The sequence below is a fragment of the Pleurodeles waltl genome, chromosome 1_1 (assembly GCF_031143425.1).
Source record: "Pleurodeles waltl isolate 20211129_DDA chromosome 1_1, aPleWal1.hap1.20221129, whole genome shotgun sequence".
Classification (NCBI taxonomy): Eukaryota; Metazoa; Chordata; class Amphibia; order Caudata; family Salamandridae; genus Pleurodeles; species Pleurodeles waltl.
Genome location: NC_090436.1, coordinates 566,629,564 through 566,653,694, shown reverse-complemented (window position 1 = coordinate 566,653,694; position 24,131 = coordinate 566,629,564). Strand labels below are relative to the sequence as shown.

The following is a 24,131-nucleotide window of genomic DNA, read 5'->3' as shown; positions in this document are numbered from 1 at the left end:
TTCAAGGCCCTTCCTTGCTGTATTTCAATTTCTCACGCAAAATTCCACAATCACGAGCTGTGCACTCTAAACAGAGAAAACGGCTTCTGACTTTTTTTTAATGGAGGAGATTATCTAAGTTCTAGTATGCAGCTGCAGAATTAGGTCACTACTATCGGTAATGATGCAGCTCATGGCGCCCCTGTCTTGTTTTGATGGCGCACCTGGGTGCCGTGGCGCACAGTTTGGGAACCACTGCCATACACTAACACATTTAGGCACACACTGATGAATATAGTGACATTCCCAGGCACACACTAATGCTCACAGAGACACACACAAGCACACAGTTATCCATACAATCAGACACCTAGGCACACACTCATGCATACACTGACACACCTAAGCACATACTGATGCAGACACTGACACACCTCGGCACACACTAAAGCATACACTCACACACCTAGATAGACACTGATGCATGCGGTGATAAACCCAGGCACACACTGATGCTCACAGTGACATAGCCAGGCAGTCAATGATATATACACTAATACACACACTCATACACCAACACAAACACTAACACACTGTACTATATACACTCAAACATAAAAACACGGACACAGCTCTTTCATGTACATATGGCATTTCTAAAAAGAACCATTTAAAAATGAAAAAACTTTTTAAAAACTTTTTTGGTTTGTTATTTTGTTTTTTGTAAAATGACTTTAAAAAATAAAGTCTATAAACAATATAACTTTATGCAAAACTGTTGCGTATCCAAAACAGTTGTTTTTCGAATGTAGAATAAACAGAAAATAATTAAACAGCGGTGGCTTTTAAGTCTCTCAAGCATTGTAATTATGTTATTTTTTATGACAACTTCCTGGCACTTGCTGCAATGCACTACCATGTCCTTCAACTCTCTGCATGTTGGTGGAGTAGAGATGTTTTGCACAGGTGCAGCAGCAGAACAAGAAGGTGGTTCTGGCGCAAAAGGATCAGTAGCTCTTTCTTTGATGTGACTGAGGTATGTACGCTCATGGTAACTTTTAATATGTTTCCACATAGTGGAAGTACCATACCTGTACTTTTTCTCAGTGCCCCTGGACAGGATTATACCACATAGAGTGCACTCTACAAACCTTGTGCAAGCCTTCGTCTCACCAGTGGGGATAGTGTACCATCTCCATACATCACTTTCTTTCCAGGCACTTGTATCCTGATGTTCCACCCGTTCTTACATTCCTACAGAGCTGGTAGGATCTCCCCCTTCTGCCATTTTGTTTGCCAACTGATAAAAAGCAGCCTTCTTCACCAAGAGACGATAGTAAAATGAGTCTTTTTTTTTTTTTTTTTTTTCAAGTGTTGGGTGTGGTTCCTATTATCCAACAGAAAGGCAGAATTTATTTTTGATGGTCCAGGACTCTGCAGATTTTCCTACCAATGTGCGTATTCGCTGTATTCTCAAACTACGTTAGTTGAACAGAAATAAATTCTACAATCAATTGAGTGCTCTGAAATGTATCCATTATTATAGTACAATTTCATTTCCAAGCTGTTACATAAATAAAATATTTATAAAATAAAGCGCCGAATCTGCAGGTCTGAATCCCAACTAAGATGTGAGTGGAGCAAAAACCATAGAGTTCAATCACACAACAATTTGCAGATACGCAGATTCAAATTTTTTTGGGGAAAAAAAATACAAATACAAAACATTATTTAATATATAACAAACCTCTTTTATATTACACTACTTACTAGAAATTTGCTTACATTTGGTTTTCTTTTGTTCTTAATCAATATAACTATTTTCTTCCCACCATTTTCTATATAATATACTATGTAGTCACATTACGCATCACTCTTCGTAATTAATAAAAATAAATATATCAAAACACAAAAAAAGTTATCTTCAAAAACCATAAAAATACATTGAAAATACAGAACGTTACTAGGACATTATACTTAAAAAATTGAGTTTAAAAAAAACCTAAGAAATTCACTGAAAAAAACAAAGGTCATAGGGATGTTATAGTTAGGCTCGCATTTCTCACGTACAAAACCAGTGAAATTCCGCAGTTATAGTTACCTCGGCTAAATTCAACTCGCGCCCCCGTAATGCACTGCGCACAAACTCACATATTACATCACTAATGACATGGTCATGACAACTTTAGGAAAGCCTCTGTGGCATTGGACGGTTGAAATGCTGTTGGTGATTCTATCAACCAGTCGTGGAGGAAGGAGAATACCGGATGACCATTCCTCCTGATAGAATGTACCACAAGGGCTAGGCATTTGGTAAATGTGGGGAGCTGATTTGAGGCCAAATGGAAGGACTTTGAATTGGTAACAGGTGCCAGCTACAGTGAAGCATATATATTTGTGATGTTTTGGATGGATGGGGAAGTATGCATCCTGTAAATCCAAAGTTGTCATGTGGTCTCCGTGTTTAGGAGATGTAGGATGTCAGAGAGTGTAACCATGCGAAAAGACTGTGTCCGTAAATACTTAATTTCCGGAGGTCTAGGATGAGTCGCCATACCCCTGTATTGTTGTCTAGGAGGTCAAAACGAGAACAGAAGCTCATTTCTTGCTGAGAATGTGGGACTTTTTCTATGACACCTTTCCTTAACTCAGCTAGCACTTCCTTCCTAGAAGATGGAGATGAGGTGGGTGACCTTGTTTTGGTAAAGTGGTGGGCAGAATGTGGGTAAACTTTAATATGTGACCCTATGTAATGAGTTCCCGGACCCATTTGTCTGAGGTCATCTTAAGCAAAGGATGAGAATAAGTTTTTATTTTTTTCTCCCAGAGGATGGTCCCTACAACGTTGTCACTGTTTTCTACCAGTGTTTTCTGCCTGCACTGACTGCCTTCTTCTTGGTGGTTGCTTGGGGTAGCCAGCCACCTGGTAAGCTGGCATAAAGGGATGCTGAGAGGGCTGATAAGCCTGATGCCTCTGGCATCTTCCTAAAGCAAAAAAGTGTTTTTTCACAGGCCCCTCTAAAGGGTGCTTTTTGAAACTGTAACGCACCCAAAGATCTTGCGATATCAGTGTCTACCAGCAGAGCGTCACCATCATATGCCATATGTAATATTTTGAATCTCAGGAATAACTGTTGTGGCCTTCAACTAACCTTGGCATCCAAAGACCACTGACCCTGTCACTTGTCATTGATCCTATTGAAACTAAATGCATAGTGCAATCTATGATTTCCAATGAGGAGTTTTGTCCTCTTGCAGAATAATAATTTGTTATTTTTTTTTGCTTCTGTCCTTTTGTCTCCCGGCAGAACTTCCATGTATGTGGCGATGTTGGACCACATATGGCAGTCATACCTGCCCAGTATTACAAGTGAATTGGCCACCCGTACAACAGTACTAGACATGGTTGAGAACCTTTCTCCAATGGTATCAAGGCGTCTGCTTTGCTTGTGAGGCGGTGTTGTGATTGGTGTGAAAGGATTCTTCGAACGACAGTGAGCCGCTTGTGTGGAGTTGGGTTTGGGTGGTGGTCATCAGGGGCTTTGTATTTCTTATTGATTCTTGGAAGGACTGCTGTGTGATTGTAATTCCTCCCAGATATAATCAACAATTTGAATAGCTCTCACAGCTTGTTATTAGAAGTTGGAAGCATTTGCCTACCCGTTCCATGAGGGTATGGAATCCACTAAACTTCATCTGGTGGGAAATCCACCAGTTGTGGTGCCGGAGATATTAATTAATCATCCCATTTATCGTGTACAGAGTCAGTATTGTGAATGTTACCTTCTCTCTATCATCACCAGAGGGGAACAGGTTGTTCCGAGGAAGCACAGCAAAATTACACACCAAGGTCATTCTTGGAGAGGCAGGAATGACATTAAGTTAGGTTGGACTATGTGGTGTGTTCGGTTTTAGTTGACTAGGTGCTTTCGTAGTAGTTTGTATTGTCAACAAGACTGCATAGACGAGGCCTTCATTGCAGACGAGGCCGTCGTAGATGATGCCATCGGAGAGGATGCCGTCGTAGACAAGGTTATTGCAGATGATGTTATTGTAGACGACCATTGTCAAAGACCATCATCGATGACCTTCATAGAAGAGGTTATTGTAGATGAGGTTATCGTAGACGAGATTATAGTAGATGACCGTCGTATACAAGGTTATTGTAGAAGACCATCGTAGACGAGGTTACCGTTCACTAGGTTATCGTAGATGAGGTTATTGCAGACGAGGTTATCGTATACATCCGTCGTAGACAAGATTATCGAAGATTAGGTTATCGTAGACAGCCGTCGAAGAAGACCGTCATAGACAAGGTTATCGTAGACGAGGTTATCGTAGACATGATTTTGACTGTAGACATCTCAATGCCAGGTTATGTTTCACCATGACTGGCTTATGAAGAGTATTTCTCTGATGTAGTGTGAGGATTGAAGAAGGAGTTGCATGATCTGATTTTGCTTCTAATGAGGTTTTTTACCTTTTTCTATTTCTAAGAAGTGCCTTTTGAAGACTCATGGGTAGTCTGTGAGGTGAAGGAATCCTCAATGTCCTCCTCAGAACTGACAGATTTAAGTTTCTGTAGCCACAATAACAGCCTCATCTCTTTATACCGGACAGTTTTAGAGGATAAGGTTAGACATATTTTGTAGTCATTTAACTTGTAGGCAGGATGAAGACAGTAGAAATGAAATAGGAAATATAATCTTAGATGACTCAAAAAGAAGTAATAGCTGAAGAAACTGAGCAGAACTCAGGGAGACTCCCTCCACATGACTTGCAGTAGAAAAGCTGAGGGACCCAGAATCTCCTGGAAGTGTTCTACAGGGTGTTATCACCTTATTGGTTGAAGTTCAAGTGTGGCCTTTAAAAAAAAAAAAAAAAAAAAAAAGGGACATATACATAGGCTATTAAAGTGATTATTTATTGCCGTCATAGCCTATAATAATGATACATACTGCCTTATTATTGTAGTGTGGAATTCCCACTTTGACGACAAGGAATGATTCAAGCATGTGAATCAATGAAGAGCCAATACTGGAGAAATTCTATATTTTCTGAATACACTTGTAGGTAATCACTTCCTATTTCAATGAACAATTAGCTGTGATATGTGTTGAATACTTACTAGTTCCTTGGTTAGTTGTAAATTAAAATTTAGAAAAATATTTGGCTGTGGACGTTCTTAGTTCTCAGACCAACATAGGGACACCTATATATTATAAACGCCAAGCAAGGGTATCTGCCAGGATCTGACGTATAAACAATCCTAATCTACTCATGTGAACTACACCCATAAGAAAGAATGGTGAAATATTGGCTTGTTTTCCCTTTTCCACAGATCACTAGGCTAGACATAGGTCCATGGGCAAAGGGATCAACCCACCCAATTTAGGGGCTAGGTGGAGTTTCAGATTTACACCAACTCACTTCATTATTATCTCAGAAAAAGAGGGCTGGTCTCTGAGTGCATATAAAGGCACACCACCAGGCTCAAACAGTAGATATAGCCATGGAGAATGAAATGAGCAGAGACAATAAGTAGTATATATTAATTCTGCAATCACTGGAAACAAGCAGGCGTAACACTAGCTCATGGAGATGCAATTTCACAATCTTACATAAATTGATAAACAGAAATTGTAAGCTACCTTTGGTGCCGAACTTCCATTTTCATTTTTTGCTTTGGTGTTCGATCTCCATGACGTATAACAGCTATAACACATCGGAGCTCCATCCTGCAGTAAAAAAAAAAAAAAAAACAGATCAAGCATCAATATTAAATGTAAAAAGTTTGAATATCCTCTCAATACAATGCTTTGTGATTCATGATATGAATGTGAAACTTCAAAGAACTTTTTTTGCAGCATATTATCCAGGTTGAAAAGAATATGCTTTTTTCACCCTCTTCCCCTAAGAGGAGTGAAATCCCACCAAAACCTCCAAGGCGCAGCAAATAAAGAGACCAATTTCTCACCAGCGTTATAGCTGCAAAATTCTGAAGAAAGAGGTTAAAATGAAGTTTCAAATAATACATTAAGTAAAATTAATTGCTATATGGCCTTCAGTCTTTTTTCAGACCCACACAATGAACAAAGACAAGGGGCCTCATTACAACCCTGGGGGTCAAAGACCACCAGGGCTGTTTCGGCCATTGTACCGCCAGGCTGGCGGTACAATCTGGCAAATTACGACCGCGGCGGTAGCGCCGCAGTCGCACCACCGGGACCGGTGATTTCCCGCCATGGTTGTCCCAACGGTTTTCATCCGCCAGCCCAGCGCTGCTTGAGACCGCCATGGAAAGGCTGGCGGGAGGGGGAGTCACAAGCCATGCACTTAGCTCGGCGGTAAAATCTTGGCGGGCGGCCTCTGGGTGCAAAACCTGCTGCTACGAGCCTCCCAAATCAGCATCCTGACTGAAGGACTGATGCTTAAGAACAGATGTTCCAAGCAGCAAACTCTCCTGGCCCAATCCGGAATCACTAGTTTGACTTGGGCTGGTCATTCCTGATCTACATCAGAGGTTGGAGCAGGAGATGAAGCAGTGGAGAGGCGTACAGGAGTGCCACTTCATCCAGAATTCTCTCAGAGAGAGCAATCTTGGGAACTGCAGCACATAAACAATTTGCATTTGGTTCTCCCTTTTGTTGGAATACACCTTGCACCACCTACAGGTGTAAACGAAAAGCCTCCTGGTACAGAACCATGGGCTCTACCCTTCCCTGGTTGTTGCTGTACCATATGGCGGTAGTATTGTCCCTGAGAATCCACACCAACCTCCTTTGATGGTAGGCAGGAAAGCCTTTAACGGCAAATGAAACACCCCCAACCTCAGCAAACTGAGGTGGAGGTATTTCTCTGCCTCTGATCTTCACCTCTTCCATATGACCTGCCATCCCAGTAGTGATGCATCCATCACCACTGTTAGCTTTAGGTGGGGCAGAGAGATGGTCTGTTGCCGGTACACTGCAGTCGAGAAGCCACCACTGGAGATCTTTCGCAGTCTCCTCCAGCACCCGGATGGAGTCCGATAGTTTCCCCTAGAGACTTCAGATCCCACTGAAGCAGCTCGCAAATAACACTTGGAATGGTGGGACAGCAAGATGCAGGAACCTAGATGGGACAAGACACCTCAGAGCCATCCTCACTGAGACCCAGGACAGAGACTAAAACATCAGTATCATATCTTGTGGACCATGAACTCAGTGGTCCAGAGGAAAGACTTCAAAGCCCACTGTATTGAGGGTGGCTCTCATGAAAGGGAACCTCTGCGAAGGAGTTAGGTTTAAGTTTGCGATGTTTATTGAGAACCCAAACTCTGTCAAGAGGCTTGCCGTCATCTGGAGGTGGTCCCCAACAACTGTGGCAGGCCTGCTTTCGACAGCCAGTCATCGAGGTATGGAAAGACAGGTACCCCTAGCCTCTGAAGATAGGCAGCGACCACTGTCATCACCTTTGTGAACATCCGAGGGGTGCTGGTAAAGCCAAAGAGGAGCACAGTGAACTCAACAGCTCGTGGCCAACATGAACCACAAGTAACGTCTGTTCACATGCAGGAATATGGAAATAATCTTCCTGTAACTCCAAATCTACCATCCAGTCTCCTAGGTCCAGGGCAGATAGAACTTGAGCCAGAGTGAGCATCCTTAATTTCTTCCTGTATTGGCTGCCACACCTCACTATATATATGTTATCTAGGGCTAACAATATTGTAAGAGTGCATAAGGCCTTGGGTTAGTAGAGTAGGTAGAGGGGTCCTGCTCTCAACTTTGTTTAAACTTATGAACGGAAAAGAGATTTATAAGTCTTGAATGTGTTATTTTAAATGGAATTTCAGTTGAAAAACGTTGCAATTAATTTTTAACCAAGACTGACTTGGCAGTGAATGTTTCACATATTTTATAATGTGTTTTATCGAGCATTTGTATCACAATGGTTTATATTAATCAAACAATATAAATAGTTGATATCACCCAAGAGTCACTTCTGAGCCCAAATAGGAGCACAACATACCGAAAGTGCTCAAGGCCTTACACTGAAATGAAGGGAGCACCTGTGGGCCTGAAGGGCAGGGATATGTAAATAAGTGTCCTTCAATGTCCGACAACACCATCTAGTCTCTGGGATCCGGAGCAGAGAGAACCTCGATCAGAGTGAGTATCTTGAATTTGTCCCAGCGCAGGACAGGCATCGTCAGGGTGAAAGTTTAGAATAGACCACTGTATCCATTTTTCTTCAGCACAAAAGTAACAGGAACAACATCCAGTCCCCAAACTCCCATAGTCATTACCCCAGTATCCCCGCTATAATTTTGGTCAAGAGTTAAAACTTCCTGTTCCTCCGAAAGCTGTTCTGATGCAGGTGGCAGGTACAGTGAGTCTAACTGGAATGGCAGAGCATAGCATAGTTGGACAATTTTATAGAAACTCTCTCTCAAGTGTAAGGTTGGAATTATACAACTACATCGATTTCAGTGTTAGTTGCATAACAACATACTCTGGGGATTCCCTAAGGGATCCCCCGTATCTGCCTACACAGCCTTGCAGGGTCTGCATGCAAGCCTGTGATGCTGCCGACCCCAGACACTGTTCTGCCCTCCTGATGCTGAACTTAACTCGGGTAGGGGAAGGCAGAACAAAGGATTTCCTGTAAGAGAGAGGTGTGACCAACTCTCCTTTGGAAATAGGTGTCACTCGGCTGGGGTGAGGGTGCCTCTGAGCACTAAAAGTCTGCTTTGAATGGCACATTTGGTGCCCTCCGTGCATCAACCGGTTTGCATCAGTGCAGGAACCCCCAGGTCACGCCCTGGCATGAAACCACACAAAGGAAAGGGGAGTCACCTCCCCCGCCCACGTCCAGCTCCTCCCCTAGGCAGGTGCACACAGAGCTCCGACAGGTGGCCACTTGATTCTGCCATCTTGGAAATAAGATGAGCAGAGGCCTCAGGGAGCATATGACTGGTTAGTCTAGCTCGGTGAGGTCCCTAATCCCCTCTGATAGGTGGGTCACAGCAGTAAGTGTCCAACCTCCTTCCTGGGTTACTTAAGTGCTCCCCTGAGTGTGAGACCCTAGATTTGTCTGCAAGACTTCAGGAACTATCTGATAGTCTCCTCTGCAAGACACCTCTGCGACCTGGACACCAGAACTGCTGATGTTCTTCGCTGGAACCAAGAGGAAGACTGCTACCAGTAGTAGGGCTCCTACTGCAACTTTGTTTCCAAGTTCTGCAAAGACTCCTGCAACCCAGTGGCCCTGAATCTTCCAGAGCCACAGGGGCTCTGTCTGCAGTTAGAAAGCAAGAAGGAATCTCCCTTGGAGTGAAGGGTCACTCCCCTCCATCTGCAGGCACCTCAATGACAACAACTGGTTTGTGGATCTTGCTGTCCCACGGACTCTATAAGCCTCTACATCACAAGCAGTGGTTCTTCAAAGGTATGTCCTATCTTTCTTGCAACTGGGACGTCTGTAATCCCCTTGCTGGAGCTGCTTAACTGGAACCCATGTGCATCACGTCTTTTTGTCACTGTCAAGGTTTGTTGGCTCTTCAGCCTGAGGACATCCTAACTCCAAGAAGTCCCGGCCTCCAGCACTCTCCAGCCCCAAGAACAATGTCCTCTTTGCAACTCCTCATACGTGGGCATCCCTCTTTGCTGGGCTGTTGAGGCCTTCCTGTGAATCCCAGTGCCTGCTGCCAGAGGGCCCTGCTGGGGGCTCCATCGCTTCCTCCTGGCTCTCCTGCGTGCTGAGAGCTGGGCCTGACCTACCTGCTAAGGTTGGGTCACCTGACCTTGCTGGTCCTAACAAATCCCGCAAACTCCATGCAATGCTTCCCTGCATTTGCCAAAGCTTATTAGTGGTCCTTCTAACCAATGACCCCTCTCCAAATCGATGACCGGCGTCGGACAGCTCGTGTACGACTCCCAGATCTTCCTGCATCACCTGAACTCCAAGGCCGCACTCTTGGTCCACCATCCAAAAGGAAAGCATCGCTGAGAAGGGTGGGCATTGCCCTTCTGCACCGCCTGGGCACCTCCAGGAGGTCTGGACTCTGTCCTTAGGTCCTCTTCTTCAGGAACCCACACCTAGGTGTATGTTCATATCTCCTGCTAGGAATTATACCAAAGTTAGTTCTAGAGTGTGTGTTACAATAAATATAACATGCCCACAAAGCACTGCCTGTGACATAGGTAAGTTACCCTTCTAGCAGGCATTACAACCCTAAGTCAGGGTGCACTATACCACAAGTGAGGGCATAGTTGCATGAGCACTATGCCCCTTCAGTGTCTAAGCCAACTCTCAGACATTATAAGTGCAGGGTAGCCATACTGAGTATATGGTCTGAGAGTTTGTCAAACACGAACTCTACATAATGGCTACACTGAATACTGGGAAGTTTGGTATCAAACTTCTCAGCACAATAAATCCACACTGATGCCAGTGTGGGATTTATTGAGAAATGCACACAGAGGGCATCTTAGAGATGCCCCCTGTATGTTAGCCCAACTGCTAGTGCAAGGCTGACCGGTCTGTGCCAGCCTGCCACTTCCAGACAAGTTTCTGACCACATGGGGTGAGAGTGCCTTTGTGCACTCTGTGGTCAGAAACAAAGCCTGTCCTGGGTGGAGGTGCTTCACACCTCCCCCTGCAGGAACTGTAACACCTGCCAGTGAGCCTCAAAGGCTCAAGCATGGTGTTACCCGGCACACCAGCTACTGGAGAAGCCCGCCCCCCGGACGAGCCCCCACTTTGGTGGCATGTTCAAAGGGATAATGAGAAAAAACAAGGAGGAGGTACCGCCTCAGCCTGGACCACCCCTAAGGTGTCCAGAGCTGAAGTGACCCCCTCCTCGAGAAATCCTCCATCTTGCTTTGGAGGATTAGGACCAATAGGGATAGGGATGTGTCCCACCCCTCCCCAGAGGGAGTGGGCTCAAGAAGGGTGTAGCCACCCTCTGGGACAGTAGCCACTGGCTACTGCCCGCTGCCCCTAACACATCCCTAAATTTAGTATATAGGGGTGACCCTGAACCCAACTCTTCAGATTATTCACGACCTCAAGAAGGAAGGACTGCTGAGCTGAAAACCCTGCAGAGTAGAGAAGGAGACAACAACTGACTCGGCCCCAGCCCTACTGACCCGTCTCCTGCTTCAAAAAGCGGCAAGAAAAGAAGCAATGCGTTCTACAGGACCAGCGACCCCTGAAAAGCCTCCATGGAACTGCCTGCATCACTGAGGACCAAGACACTCTTGTGGACAGCGGACCTGTCCAACAAGAAGACCAAGAAACAAACTTTAAAGGGACTCCCACCTCACTCCAGAAGCATGAGTCCAATGGCCCGTGTCCAGAGAAACCAACTATCCAGAGAGGACCTCCAGGTGACTCCAACGACCAGCAGGCGTCCCTCACCCTTGCCCAGTTGGTGGCTTGCCTGAGAGGCCCCCCTGTACCCTGCCTGCAGCGCCTAAGTGACCCCGAGTCTCTTGTTAGAGTTCTATTGAGAACCCGACGCCCTGTTTGCACATTGCACCAGGCCGCCTCTGTGCCGCTGAGGGTGTGGTTTTGTGCCTACTTGGGGCCCCTCCAGTACTCCTCCAACCCCCCTGATCTGCCCTCCCACAACGAGGGTACTTACCTGCAAGCAGACTGGAACCGAAGTACCCCTTGTCTCCATAGGGGCCCACATTATTTTGTCTCCTGTTTGACCTCTGCACCAGACCGGCCCTGTGTTGCTGGTGCTCGGTGTTTGGGGTTACCTTGAACCCCCAACGGTGTGCTATCTATGCCCCGGAGACTGAACCCGTAAGTGTAGTACTTATCTCAGAAACTGTACTGTACTTACCTCCCCCAGGAACTGTTGAAAATTGCAGTGTCCACTTTTAAAACAGCTTTTTGCCATTTTAAAGAAAACTGTGTACAATATTGATTCTATTCAAAGTCCTAAGTATTACTATGCAAAGTGCCTTTCATTTGATGTACTTACCTGCTAAATGAAACTTGTGGTTCTAGAAATAAATTAACAAAATAATAATGTTCTATGCAAAAACCTATTGGCCTGGAGTTAAGTCATTGAGTGTGTTTTCACTTATTGTTTGTGTGTGTACAAGTGCTTAACACTACTCTCTGATAAGCCTAACTGCTCGACCACACAACCACAAATAGAGCATTAGTTTTATCTATTATTGCCTCTGTCAAGCCTCTAAGGGAACCCCTGGACTCTGTGCACACTATATCTCATTTTGATATAGTATATACAGAGCCAGCTTTCTACAATACTTTTCTAACACTGGTGTGGTTATTTCCTGTGTGTACATGACTGACTGGCCTGTGTGGTGTTTGCAATGGCTCTACACCCTCCTGGATAAGCCCTAGCTGTTCTCCACAGTTACCCTTTTGAGAGCTCTGGTTATCAAGAACCTCCTAGACTATCACTAATGGTTGTCTGACTCACTAGAGGGTGCCTTACCTACTGAGCCAGCCTTCTATAAAGTGGAAGAAAAACTTGGCTGCATCCCGGCCAGCTTGAATGGCTTCTGCTAAAGAAGCATTTATGTCTTCTGAGACTGCTGGTAAGATCTCAATAACCATGCCCCAGCGTGCTGGAGTGTTTCATCCAAGGAAGCAGCTGGCATTGACTGACTCAAGGCAAGGCTGGTGGAGAAGAACAAATGCTTGCTAAACATTCCCATGCCTTTTGATTCTGTCACGGATAGTCTGTAAGACACTGGGCTTCACTCTAGTGATGGACATCTGCACCACCAAACCTTTAAGAGTTAGACGCGTATTTAAGAAATGTGGGTTTGCTTGAAGCTGGTTTCTGGTGGAGGGCTTCTTGGCGATGGACCAGGGACCAGAGAAAGGTTTAGCCAAAGTGCCCAACAGCGTGTCAGTGACAGCCTAGTTGAAGGGCAGTAGGGGTTAGGTCGGTGTCTAGCCAGACTGAACAATCTCAGTGAGCATATTTGTTTTTAATCTCCAAAGTGGGAAGTAGTGGGAAGGTGGAGGTCAAGGACCTTAGCTGTCCTCCCTACTGCAGCAAAAGACATAGTTCCCTCTTTTGGTGGCCCAGGGGGAAACTAACCCAGTTATGAGACAAGGTGTCCAGATCAATGGTATCTTGTAGGGACATATATCATTTGTCCTCATAATAAGGTAGGGCAAACTTGTCCCTGTCCCAATGGGAGGATGTTATCTCCATAGGGCTGGCTTCGGTGAGAGTCCAAGCCAAAGATTTTGTGTAGGGTACTGCGTAGCAGATGAATATTAGTCTGATGGATTACACTGACTGCACCACATCAAGATCTGAACACCCACGGTTTGAGGTTGAAATTGAATCAACACAGAATCAAATACCATAAAGTGTTTTCGTTGCTCCTCTGGCACTAGTGGCATTAATGCCGGCATTCTCATGGCCGGCATATATTTTACCACTAGACCCAAAGTCAGCACAGGCGCTGGTGCATAACCCGAAGAAGGATAAAGGAGGCATAGACAGTGATCCGCTGGTGGTAACCCAACTGGAGGACCCAGCAGATCTCTGGGCCCCGAATGCATGGCAGAAGAAACTTGAAGTGTGTCGAGTATACAGAGCATGGCCTCTCAAAAGGCTTTAACCTGCTGGCATGTTGCCAACAGATCTGAAAACTCAGAATGCATTGGGATCAATTGCTAAGTGGAATGGGGGAGAGACTGGGTCTTCTCTGGAGAATGAGAGCAGTGGGAAGAGTCAGAGTACTGTTTGAACTTTTTATGTTTCTTCTTAAACCTACTCAAATACTTTGATCGCACAGATGATCTAGACACAGGAATGACTTCCAGGAGCAGGTCTGCACTCTCAATTTCAATCTGAAACAGGACCAGTTTGGAGTCTTCCAATACTTCAACACATACTTCGCTTCATACTCTCAAATGGCTTTGGAATTCATCTGGACATATTTGTCACAAACCTTGGAGAAGTGTGCTAAACCCAAGTACCAGAGGTACATCTTGTGGGGATCCATCAGACATCTGTGACAACCCACATAAGGTTTAAACCATGTTGGGTTAGGGGGTGACCCATTCCGTTGCACACTGTAAAATTTTAGAGTAAATAAATCTCCTCAAAGCGTGAAGAAAAGAAACAGAGCTCCAGATCCGCATCTGAAGATGTGGAAAGACAAAAGTGACATCAGCACGCACAGGTGCCATTTATATGAACCTATGCCTGCCACTTCTGGAGTGCAATGGTGTCAACGCAGAGTGGCATTTCTCTATCGAATGGCACAAAAAGCATTGCTTTTGAGATTTCTGGATGCGGTTTGGCACCTGGGGATATATTCACAAGGTGAAATATCTGCAGTTAGAAGTATGCATCAGAACGTTATATACTAAACGGGAGCTCTCTGACTCCACCACTGTAGGAAGCTGGCTCTCTATATACTGCACTAAAATGAAATGCACTGTGCAGAGAGTTTAGTGGATCCCCAATTGGTATTGCAGAGGCAAAAGTAGATAGGGCTAATGCTCTATCTGTGGTAGTGTGGGCAAGCAGTTAGGCTTATCAGAGGGTAGTGCTAAGCATTTGTTGTACTCACAGAGCCAATAAATAAGACGCACACAACCCGTTTAGAAAAATAATTATTTTTCTATATGTTTCAAACCCAAGAACTATGTAATCAGGTTATTGAACTTTTAAGCATAAATACTGTGTAGTTTCAAAGCTCTCTCAATATTATCCTATGGAGGAAAATGAAAATGTCACTTACCCAGTGTACATCTGTTCGTGGCATTAGTCGCTGCAGATTCACATGTTGTGCATAGCCCGCCATCTGGTGTTGGGTCGGAGTGTTACAAGTTGTTTTTCTTCGAAGAAGTCTTTCGAGTCACGAGACCGAGGGACTCCTCCTCTTTTGCTTCCACTGCCCATGGGCGTCGACTCCATCTTCGATTGTTTTCCCCGCAGAGGGTGAGGTAGGAGTTGTGTGTGTTAGTAATAGTGCCCATGCAATGGAGTGAATAAGTATGTACCAATTAAGGTTTAAATAATATATTTACAAATGTACAAAGTTGAAGATAACTTCCAAACGGCTACAGGCTCCCAGGGAGGCGGGTGGGCACATGTGAATCTGCAGCGACTAATGCCACAAACAGATGTACACTGGGTAAGTGACATTTTCAGTTCGATGGCATGTGTAGCTGCAGATACACATGTTGTGCATAGACTAGTAAGCAGTTATCTCCCCAAAAGCGGTGGCTCAGCCTGTAGGAGTGGAAGTAGTCTGAAATAAAGTTCTTAGTACGGCTTGGCCTACTGTGGCTTGTTGTGCGGACAGCACGTCTACACAGTAGTGCTTAGTAAATGTGTGAGGCGTAGACCATGTGGCTGCCTTACATATCTCGTGCATTGGAATATTCCCTAGGAAGGCCATGCTAGCGCCTTTCTTTCGGGTTGAGTGTGCCCTTGGTGTAATGGGCAGCTCCCTTTTTGCTTTAAGGTAGCAGATTTGGATGCACTTAACTATCCATCTGGCTATACCCTGTTTTGATATTGGGTTCCCTGTATGAGGTTTTTGGAATGCAATAAACAGTTGTTTAGTTTTTCTGATGTCTTTTGTTCTGTCAATGAAGTACATTAGTGCTCTTCTGATGTCTAATGTATGTAGTGCCCTTTCAGCTACAGAGTCTGGCTGTGGGAAGAACACTGGTAGTTCTACCGTTTGATTTAAGTGGAACGGTGAAATAACCTTTGGTAGAAATTTAGGATTGGTTCTTAGGACTACCTTATTTTTGTGTATTTGGATAAAAGGTTCTTGTATTGTAAACGCCTGAATTTCACTTACTCTTCTTAGAGATGTGATGGCGATGAGAAATGCAACTTTCCAGGTTAGGAATTGTATTTCGCAAGAATGCATGGGTTCAAAAGGTGGACCCATGAGTCTTGTTAAGACGATGTTGAGGTTCCATGAAGGGACGGGTGATGTCCTTGGTGGTATAATTCTTTTGAGGCCTTCCAAAAACGCTTTAATGACAGGTATCCTAAATAGTGAAGTTGAATGGGTAATCTGCAGGTATGCAGATATTGCTGCGAGGTGTATTTTAATGGAAGAGAAGGCCAGGTTCGATTTTTGTAAGTGTAGTAAGTAACCCACTACATCCTTTGGAGATGCGTGTAATGGTTGAAGTTGATTATGATGGCAGTAGCAAACAAACCTTTTCCATTTGCTTGCATAGCAGTGTCTAGTGGATGGTCTTCTAGCTTGCTTTATGACCTCCATACATTCTTGTGTGAGGTTTAAGTGTCCGAATTCTAGGATTTCAGGAGCCAGATTGCTAGATTCAGCGATGCTGGGTTTGGATGCCTGATCTGTTGTTTGTGTTGTGTTAACAGATCTGGCCTGTTGGGCAACTTGACGTGGGGTACTACTGATAGGTCTAGCAGTGTTGTGTACCAAGGTTGCCTTGCCCATGTTGGTGCTATCAGTATGAGTTTGAGTTTGTTTTGACTCAATTTGTTTACCAGATATGGAAGGAGAGGGAGAGGGGGAAAAGCGTACGCAAATATCCCTGACCAGTTCATCCATAGGGCATTGCCTTGAGACTGCCTGTGTGGGTATCTGGATGCGAAGTTTTGGCATTTTGCGTTCTCCTTTGTTGCAAATAAGTCTATTTGAGGTGTTCCCCAAAGTTTGAAGTAAGTGTTTAGAATTTGGGGGTGAATTTCCCATTTGTGGACCTGTTGGTGATCTCGAGAGAGATTGTCTGCCAGTTGATTCTGGATCCCTGGAATAAACTGTGCTATTAGGCGAATGTGGTTGTGAATTGCCCATTGCCATATTTTTTGTGCCAGAAGGCACAGCTGTGTCGAGTGTGTCCCCCCCTGTTTGTTTAGATAATACATTGCTGTCATGTTGTCTGTTTTGACAAGAATGTACCTGTGGGTTATGATGGGTTGGAATGCTTTTAACGCTAGGAAAACTGCTAGCAGTTCGAGATGATTTATATGCAGCTTTGTTTGATGTACGTCCCATTGTCCTTGGATGCTGTGTTGATTGAGGTGTGCTCCCCACCCTGTCATGGAAGCATCTGTTGTTATCACGTATTGTGGCACTGGGTCTTGGAAAGGCCGCCCTTTGTTTAAATTTATACTGTTCCACCATAGAAGCGAGTTGTATGTTTGGCGCTCTATCAACACCAGATCTAGAAGGTGACCCTGTGCTTGTGACCATTGTGATGCTAGGCACTGTTGTAAGGGCCTCATGTGCAGTCTTGCGTTCGGGACAATGGCTATGCATGAGGACATCATGCCTAGGAGTTGTAATACCATCTTTGCCGGTATTTTTTGTGTTGGATACATGGTTTGTATAACTTTTAGGAAATTTTGAACCCTTTGTGGACTTGGAGTGGCTATTCCCCTTGTTGTGTCTATTGTTGCTCCTAGGTATTGCTGTACTTTGCACGGCAGAATGTGTGATTTTGCATAGTTGACGGAGAAACCGAGTTTGTAGAGGGTTTGTATGACCTGATCTGTGTGGTGTGAACACTTTGTCAGTGAGTTGGTCTTGATTAGCCAATCGTCTAGATACGGGAATACGTGTATTTGCTGCCTTCTGATGTGTGCAGCTACTACTGCTAGGCATTTTGTAAAGACTCTTGGTGCGGTTGTTATACCGAACGGCAATACTTTGAATTGGTAATGTATTCCTTTGAATACGAACCTTAGGTATTTCCTGTGCGAGGGATGTACCGGTATGTGGAAATACGCGTCTTTGAGATCTAAGGTTGTCATGTAGTCTTGTTGCTTTAGCAATGGTAACACTTCTTGTAGCGTGACCATGTGAAAGTGTTCTGATTTGATGTAGGTGTTTAGTGTTCTGAGATCTAGGATTGGTCTCAGTGTCTTGTCCTTTTTTGGTATTAGAAAGTACAGTGAGTAAACTCCTGTGTTTATTTGTGTACCTGGTACCAGTTCTATTGCGTTCTTTTGCAGTAATGCTTGAACTTCTATTTCCAGAAGGTCTGAATGCTGTTTTGATATATTCTGTGTTTATGGTGGTATGTTTGGAGGGATTTTGAGAAATTCTATGCAATAACCATGTTGGATAATTGCTAAGACCCAAGTGTCTGTTGTTATTTCCTCCCAAGATTGGTAATACTGACTTATTCTTCCCCCCACTTGTGTTGTGTGGAGGGGATGAGTGACCTGTGAGTCACTGTTTGGTTGCAGGTGTTTTTGGGCTTTGAAATTTTCCCCTGTTTCTAGGGAATTGTCCTCCTCTGTACTGGCCCCGAAAACCTCCCCTTTGGTACTGTCCCTGGTAGGTAGACGGTGTTGAATGTGATGTACTGGCTTGTGTGGCCTGACCCCGAAACCCCCCTCTGAAGGTTGTTTTGCGGAAGGTGCCGAAAGTGCCTCTGCCCTGCGGGGAATAGAGTGCGCCCATGGCCTTGGCAGTGTCAGTGTCCTTTTTTAGCTTCTCAATTGCCGTGTCCACTTCAGGTCTGAACAATTGTTGCTCATTGAATGGCATATTGAGCACCGCTTGCTGTATGTCCGGTTTAAAGCCAGATGTTCGTAACCACGCGTGCCTTCTTATGGTTACTGCTGTGTTAATTGTTCTTGCAGCTGTGTTCGCTGCATCCATAGAGGAGCGTATTTGGTTATTGGAGATGTTTTGTCCCTCCTCAACCACCTGTTTCGCCTTTTTTTGTAAATCTTTGGGTAGATGCTCGATGAGGTGCTGCATCTCGTCCCAATGGGCTCTGTCATATCGCGCTAGGAGCGCTTGAGTTAGCGATGCGCCACTGGTTTGCAGCTTGTACTGCGACCCTTTTTCCGGCTGCGTCGAACTTGCGGCTTTCTTTATCCGGGGGTGGTGCATCGCCTGATGTGTGAGAGTTGGCTCTCTTGCGAGCTGCCCCTACTATAACTGAATCTGGTGGCAGTTGTGAGGTGATGAAAGCAGGGTCTGTGGGCGGTGCTTTATATTTCTTTTCCACCCTTGGTGTTATTGCTCTACTCTTGACAGGCTCTTTGAAGATTTGCTTTGCGTGCTTTAGCATTCCTGGGAGCATAGGCAGGCTCTGGTAGGTGCTATGGGTGGAGGAGAGGGTGTTGAAAAGGAAGTCATCCTCGACAGGTTCAGAGTGTAGCGACACGTTATGGAACTCTGCTGCCCTAGCTACCACCTGTGAATACGCTGTGCTGTCCTCTGGTGGTGAGGGCTTGGTAGGATACGCCTCCGGACTGTTGTCTGACACTGGGGCGTCGTATAGGTCCCAAGCGTCCTGGTCATCTTGGCTCATGGTGGTGTGAGCCGGTGAGTGTGACGGAGTCTGTGCCGGTGATATGTGCGTCACAGGTGGAGGAGAGGGTGGCGGAGTTACCTTCTTCACCACTTTTGTTTGTGGTGCTTGTTCCTGTGTTTGGAACTCAAGTCTCCTTTTTCTCCTAATAGGGGGAAGGGTGCTGATCTTCCCTGTTCCACTCTGTATAAAGATCCGCTTTTGAGTGTGGTCCACTTCAGTGGATTGTAACTCGTCCTCGAATCTATGTCTGCGCAATTGAGAGGACAGTGATTGCTCCTCTGAATAGGAGCTGGTAGTTGGCTCGGTTGCCGGTCGTTTCGGCACCGAAACTATGTCCTTACTCGTTTTCGGCTCCGAGGCGACTTTTCTCTTTTTTGGAGTCGAAACTTCTCGGCGTCGATCCTCCTCGGTGCCGCTGTCTCTGCGTCGAGCAGCTTCGGCTCCGCTGTCTCGGCGTCGATCTTTGTCGGCAGCACTTTCTCGGTCCCGAGATTGCTGCGTGCCTGTGTCTCGACCCGAGTCGGACGATCTCGGCACTAATTCGGCCTTTTTCGGTGCCGATGGGCGGTCACCGACTTTATGGGTTGAGCCATGGCCTGTTGGCAGTGGCGTCCCCTGGGCCTTGTCTGTTTTCTTGTGTGCTGGCTTCGACGTCTTACTCACTGTTTCGTGGACGTCGAATTCCTCCGAGTCCGATTCATGGATCGAGAAGGCTTCCTCTTCTTCTCCTTGTTCCTCGAACTCTCGGTGTCCTGTTGGCGTGGACGCCATCTGTAATCTTCTGGCTCGCCGGTCACGGAGTGTTTTTCGGGATCGAAACGCACGACAGGCCTCACAAGTTTCTTCCTTGTGCTCGGGTGACAGGCACAGGTTACAGACCAAATGTTGGTCTGTATATGGGTATTTGTTGTGGCATTTAGGACAGAATCGGAACGGGGTCCGTTCCATCAGCCTCGATGTTACACGCGGTCGGGCCGACCAGGCCCCGACGGGGGATCGAAATTACCCCGAAGGGCTACCGGAGCTCTTCACAATTCGATGTCGATTCTATCTAACCCGATCCCGAACGCAACAATACCGACGTAATTTTCCGAATTTTAACTATCTTTCCGTTCCGAAACCCGGAGCGAAAAGGAACACGTCCGAACCCGATGGCAGAAAGAAAACAATCGAAGATGGAGTCGACGCCCATGCGCAATGGAAGCAAAAGAGGAGGAGTCCCTCGGTCTCGTGACTCGAAAGACTTCTTCGAAGAAAAACAACTTGTAACACTCCGACCCAACACCAGATGGCGGGCTATGCACAACATGTGTATCTGCAGCTACACATGCCATCGAACACAATGTTTAGCAAACACAGGGTTAACAAAGACTTATGAAGCCAATCTCAGGGAGTTAAGGTAAGTACTGGGCCCTGATCAGAACCACACCAACAGGTCACACTGAGTGGCACTGGGGCGGCTGGGAGCAGAGGTGCAGTATGGAGCTGGGTGCCCAATGGCTTCCTATGGGAGATTGACCCAGTGACAAACAGGCTGCATACTCTGGCTGGAAAGCAAGCTGGGGACAACAAACAGGTAGTTAGTAGACTTGGGGTATTCGGGGACATCGGTGCACCTTTGGTCCTCTTCTCCTGTGCCCAGGGACGATGGAAGCAGGGGTGCCTTTTGGTGTTGGGTTTTCTCATCTGGTGGGGCACTTGCAGTCAGGGGATCCCATGAGTTGAGGCTGCAAGCGTTGAGGCAGAGTCTGGCAGGGGTGTTACCAGGGTAGCCTTGAGCTCTCAGGAGCCGAGGGACGTCATTAGCACCGATGACCCACCTTAGCTGGGGCCATGGGTCACGGGTGCAGTGGTTCTTGTAGGTGTCGGTTTTTCTACCATCACCAGGCTGGGTGAGAGGGGACCTGCATGCAGGCGACTTGGATGAGTGCAGGTGGGGTGACACTCGGGTGGACTCGGGCTCAGGAAGCTCGGGAGCCCTGCTGGCACCATTGGTAGGCTTCTCACCGGGTCGAGGTTGTGGGGTGCAGAGGTCACTTCAGGAGTCGGGTTTCCATTCCTTGTTGGATATTTTGTTGCTGAGCAGGTCCGCTGCTCACGGGAGTCTGAGTCTTTTTAGAAGGCAGGCTTCCTGGGTTTCTTGAAGCTGCAGGACGAGTCTTTTTGTGCAGAGTCCAGTGAGGTTAGCAAGCAGGCCGGAAGGGCTGGAAGTGGGTCATCTGCTTCTTCTTCCACTTCTTCTGCGGGGGTTGACTCTTCTTTGTCCTTCATAGGTAGTCAGGATCCGAGTACTAGGGTTCAGGGGTGCCACCTAAATACTCAACTTAGGGCTGTTACAGGGAGTACTAGGTGGAAGCCACTGGGCTGGCCACCCTTAGGACGACTACACCCTTTTTATGACCAGTTCCGCTGGAAAGGAGGCATAACCCTAATCCTTGTGGCCTAATTCCTTCCAAGCAAGATAAAGGAATTTTAAAAGTAGTGCCCACTTTAGCTCATCCACCTTAGCAGTAGGACTGACATGAAGTGGGTACTCCTCCTAATTTAACTAATTTTCCCACCTGTGCTGCTGACAAAAGCGGGGTCAGGACAGGGGATGGGGGTCGGTCATTTCTGCCGCCTGAAGAGACCTGGGTTGCATTGCAAAGGCAGCAAGACCTTTGAAGCTCCCCACCCTAGAATGTCCATCCTGCTCTCGACGAGGTGTCATCATCTCCCCCCAGAGCAGGCCTTTGTTCTGTGCCCCTGAGAGTGTTGGCCCTCACCTTAGGGGCTAGAACTCTGTCTAGGGTGGCTGCATTAGTTTGTACCAGTCAGTGAACACCAGTAGCTGGGTAGGTTTTTAGGGGGCACCTCTAAGGTGCCCTCTGCGTGCATTTATTAATAAATCCATCAATGGGGTCACTCAGGACTTATTGTTCTTAGATGCTTGATACCAAACATCCCAGAACCCAGAAAAGCCATCATGTGGCTGGGGAACTCGTAATGACCAGTGTCCAGCACATGCATTTAAAATGGCTTCCCTGTGCACTTACTAGGTCTCGGAATCAATAGGGACACAGCAGGGGGTATATCTGCTCTTGCATATGTGCCCTCACATGTGCCTGGATGCACCCAGCTTTAGGGGTGAGTTACACCTAGTGCATGCAGTGATAGGGGACCTGGCAGGCAGGGGTGTGTGACAGGTCGTGTTTTCAATTTAGCCTGCATCAATACACGCAGTCTACAATGGCAGCATTGTATGGGTCAGGTGAGGAGTCCCTGAGGGTGGCACCATTTACTAGGGACCTACAGTGGTAGCTAAAGAGTTTGCCAATAGTACAAAACAACTGTGTAGTTTTGGGGAAAGACATCTGGGACTGGGGACCTGGTTAGCAGGCGCCCAGCGCACTAACAGTCAAAGCCACATCCAAAACCAAGCAAAAAGTGGGAGCTAACCATGTCAAAAAGAGCGCTTTTCTACAGCTACTTACTGATTACTTCCTCCTAATGATCCTGAGTAGGCTAAACAGAGATATGTCTGATCAGCCTATCACAGAAGACGAAACTGCTTCAGCCATAAGTGACATGCTCCAAAGGCAAGACACCAGGCCCAGAGGGATTACTGCTTGAGTACTATACTACATTTAAATTGGTTGTTTACACCACCTACTAATTATGTAAAAAGGAACAGAGCATGAGGACACTATGCTGCCCGGACAAGGCCTGGTGATAAATGTGGTTACCCCTAATCCGGGTGCCACAGGAGTATTCCTCATCCTACAACCCCATCTCCTCAATAAAAACGTAGGCTAAGATTTTCAATCAAGTCCTAGTAGGTGGTCTCTTTCTTTTTCCATTTGGACCAATGCGGTTTAATTCCCAATCTCAGTATAATGACACTGTATTTGCAGAGTGCATACAGCTCCTGCACAGTCTCCAACCCCTTAGGGATTCTTGAGTCCTTGTGTTAATCAACTGTGAAAAGGCATATGATACACTTCATTGGACCTTTCCCTTTAGGGTTCTGATGCGCATGGGGTTAGCACCATGCTTCCGTCAGATATGAATACTTAATGACAGTCCTCGGGCCCAGGTTAAAGTACCTGGTGTACTATCACCACCATTTCCGATCAGCCAAGGCACCAGATAGGGGTGCTTCCTCTCACCTCTTCTATTCAGGGTGTGACTCCCAGGTGAGGGAGATCCAGTGGGAGGGAGGGGGTAAGGATAGTATAGCACTCTAAGCAGAAGATCTGCAGCTTTTCAAGGGCTGTCCCCAAAAATCTGGTACCCAGCTTAACAAAATACTTGACCTATTTTTTAGTATATGGTTCTCCTTCTCTCTCCCTCCCCCCCATCCCAATAGGGTCCTATGTTATATTATGCCTTTAGTTACATGTTGCTAAGTATATCTTTGTATGTTCATATCGCCAGTTAAGAGATATACCAAAGTTAGTCCTAGAGTGTGTGCTGCGATAAATATAACATACTTTTCTAACACTGGTGTAAGGGTTAATTGGATACTTGTCTAACACTGGTGTCAGGATTAACTGGATAAGTCAATCCTTGTTCTAGTTAAGGGGCAAATCTGAGGACATAGGGTGGCAAAATCGACTCTGTGTCCGTACCTCAAGTTTCAAGTACCATGGCATACACATTGCACTGGACCCCAAACTTACCCGAGCCTCAATAAACCTAATTGTTAAACAAACTGAAGAAACATGAGACAATGGTCAAAACTCCTGCTTAATATCTTGGGGGGCAGTTAGCCCTACCTGTTAAAGATGGTGGACCTGCCTCGACTTTAGTATGTGCTACAAAATGTCCCCATTTAGAACTCCCAAAGGTGGTTTGATAACCAGTGTGCCAAGGCGCACTCATTTCTGTGA

The 24,131-nt window shown here is 46.0% G+C and overlaps 1 protein-coding gene across 1 annotated transcript in view; it reads right to left on the bottom strand.

The window, feature by feature from the left end:
• PPIP5K2 (diphosphoinositol pentakisphosphate kinase 2) overlaps positions 1 to 24,131 on the bottom strand; it is a 1,112,711-nt gene that overhangs the window by 881,907 nt on the left and 206,673 nt on the right. Inside the window, exon 11 of the mRNA XM_069226183.1 lies at positions 5,631 to 5,717. Within this exon, the coding sequence (XP_069082284.1) occupies positions 5,631 to 5,717 (87 nt within the window). The remainder of the gene's footprint in view (positions 1 to 5,630; positions 5,718 to 24,131) is intronic.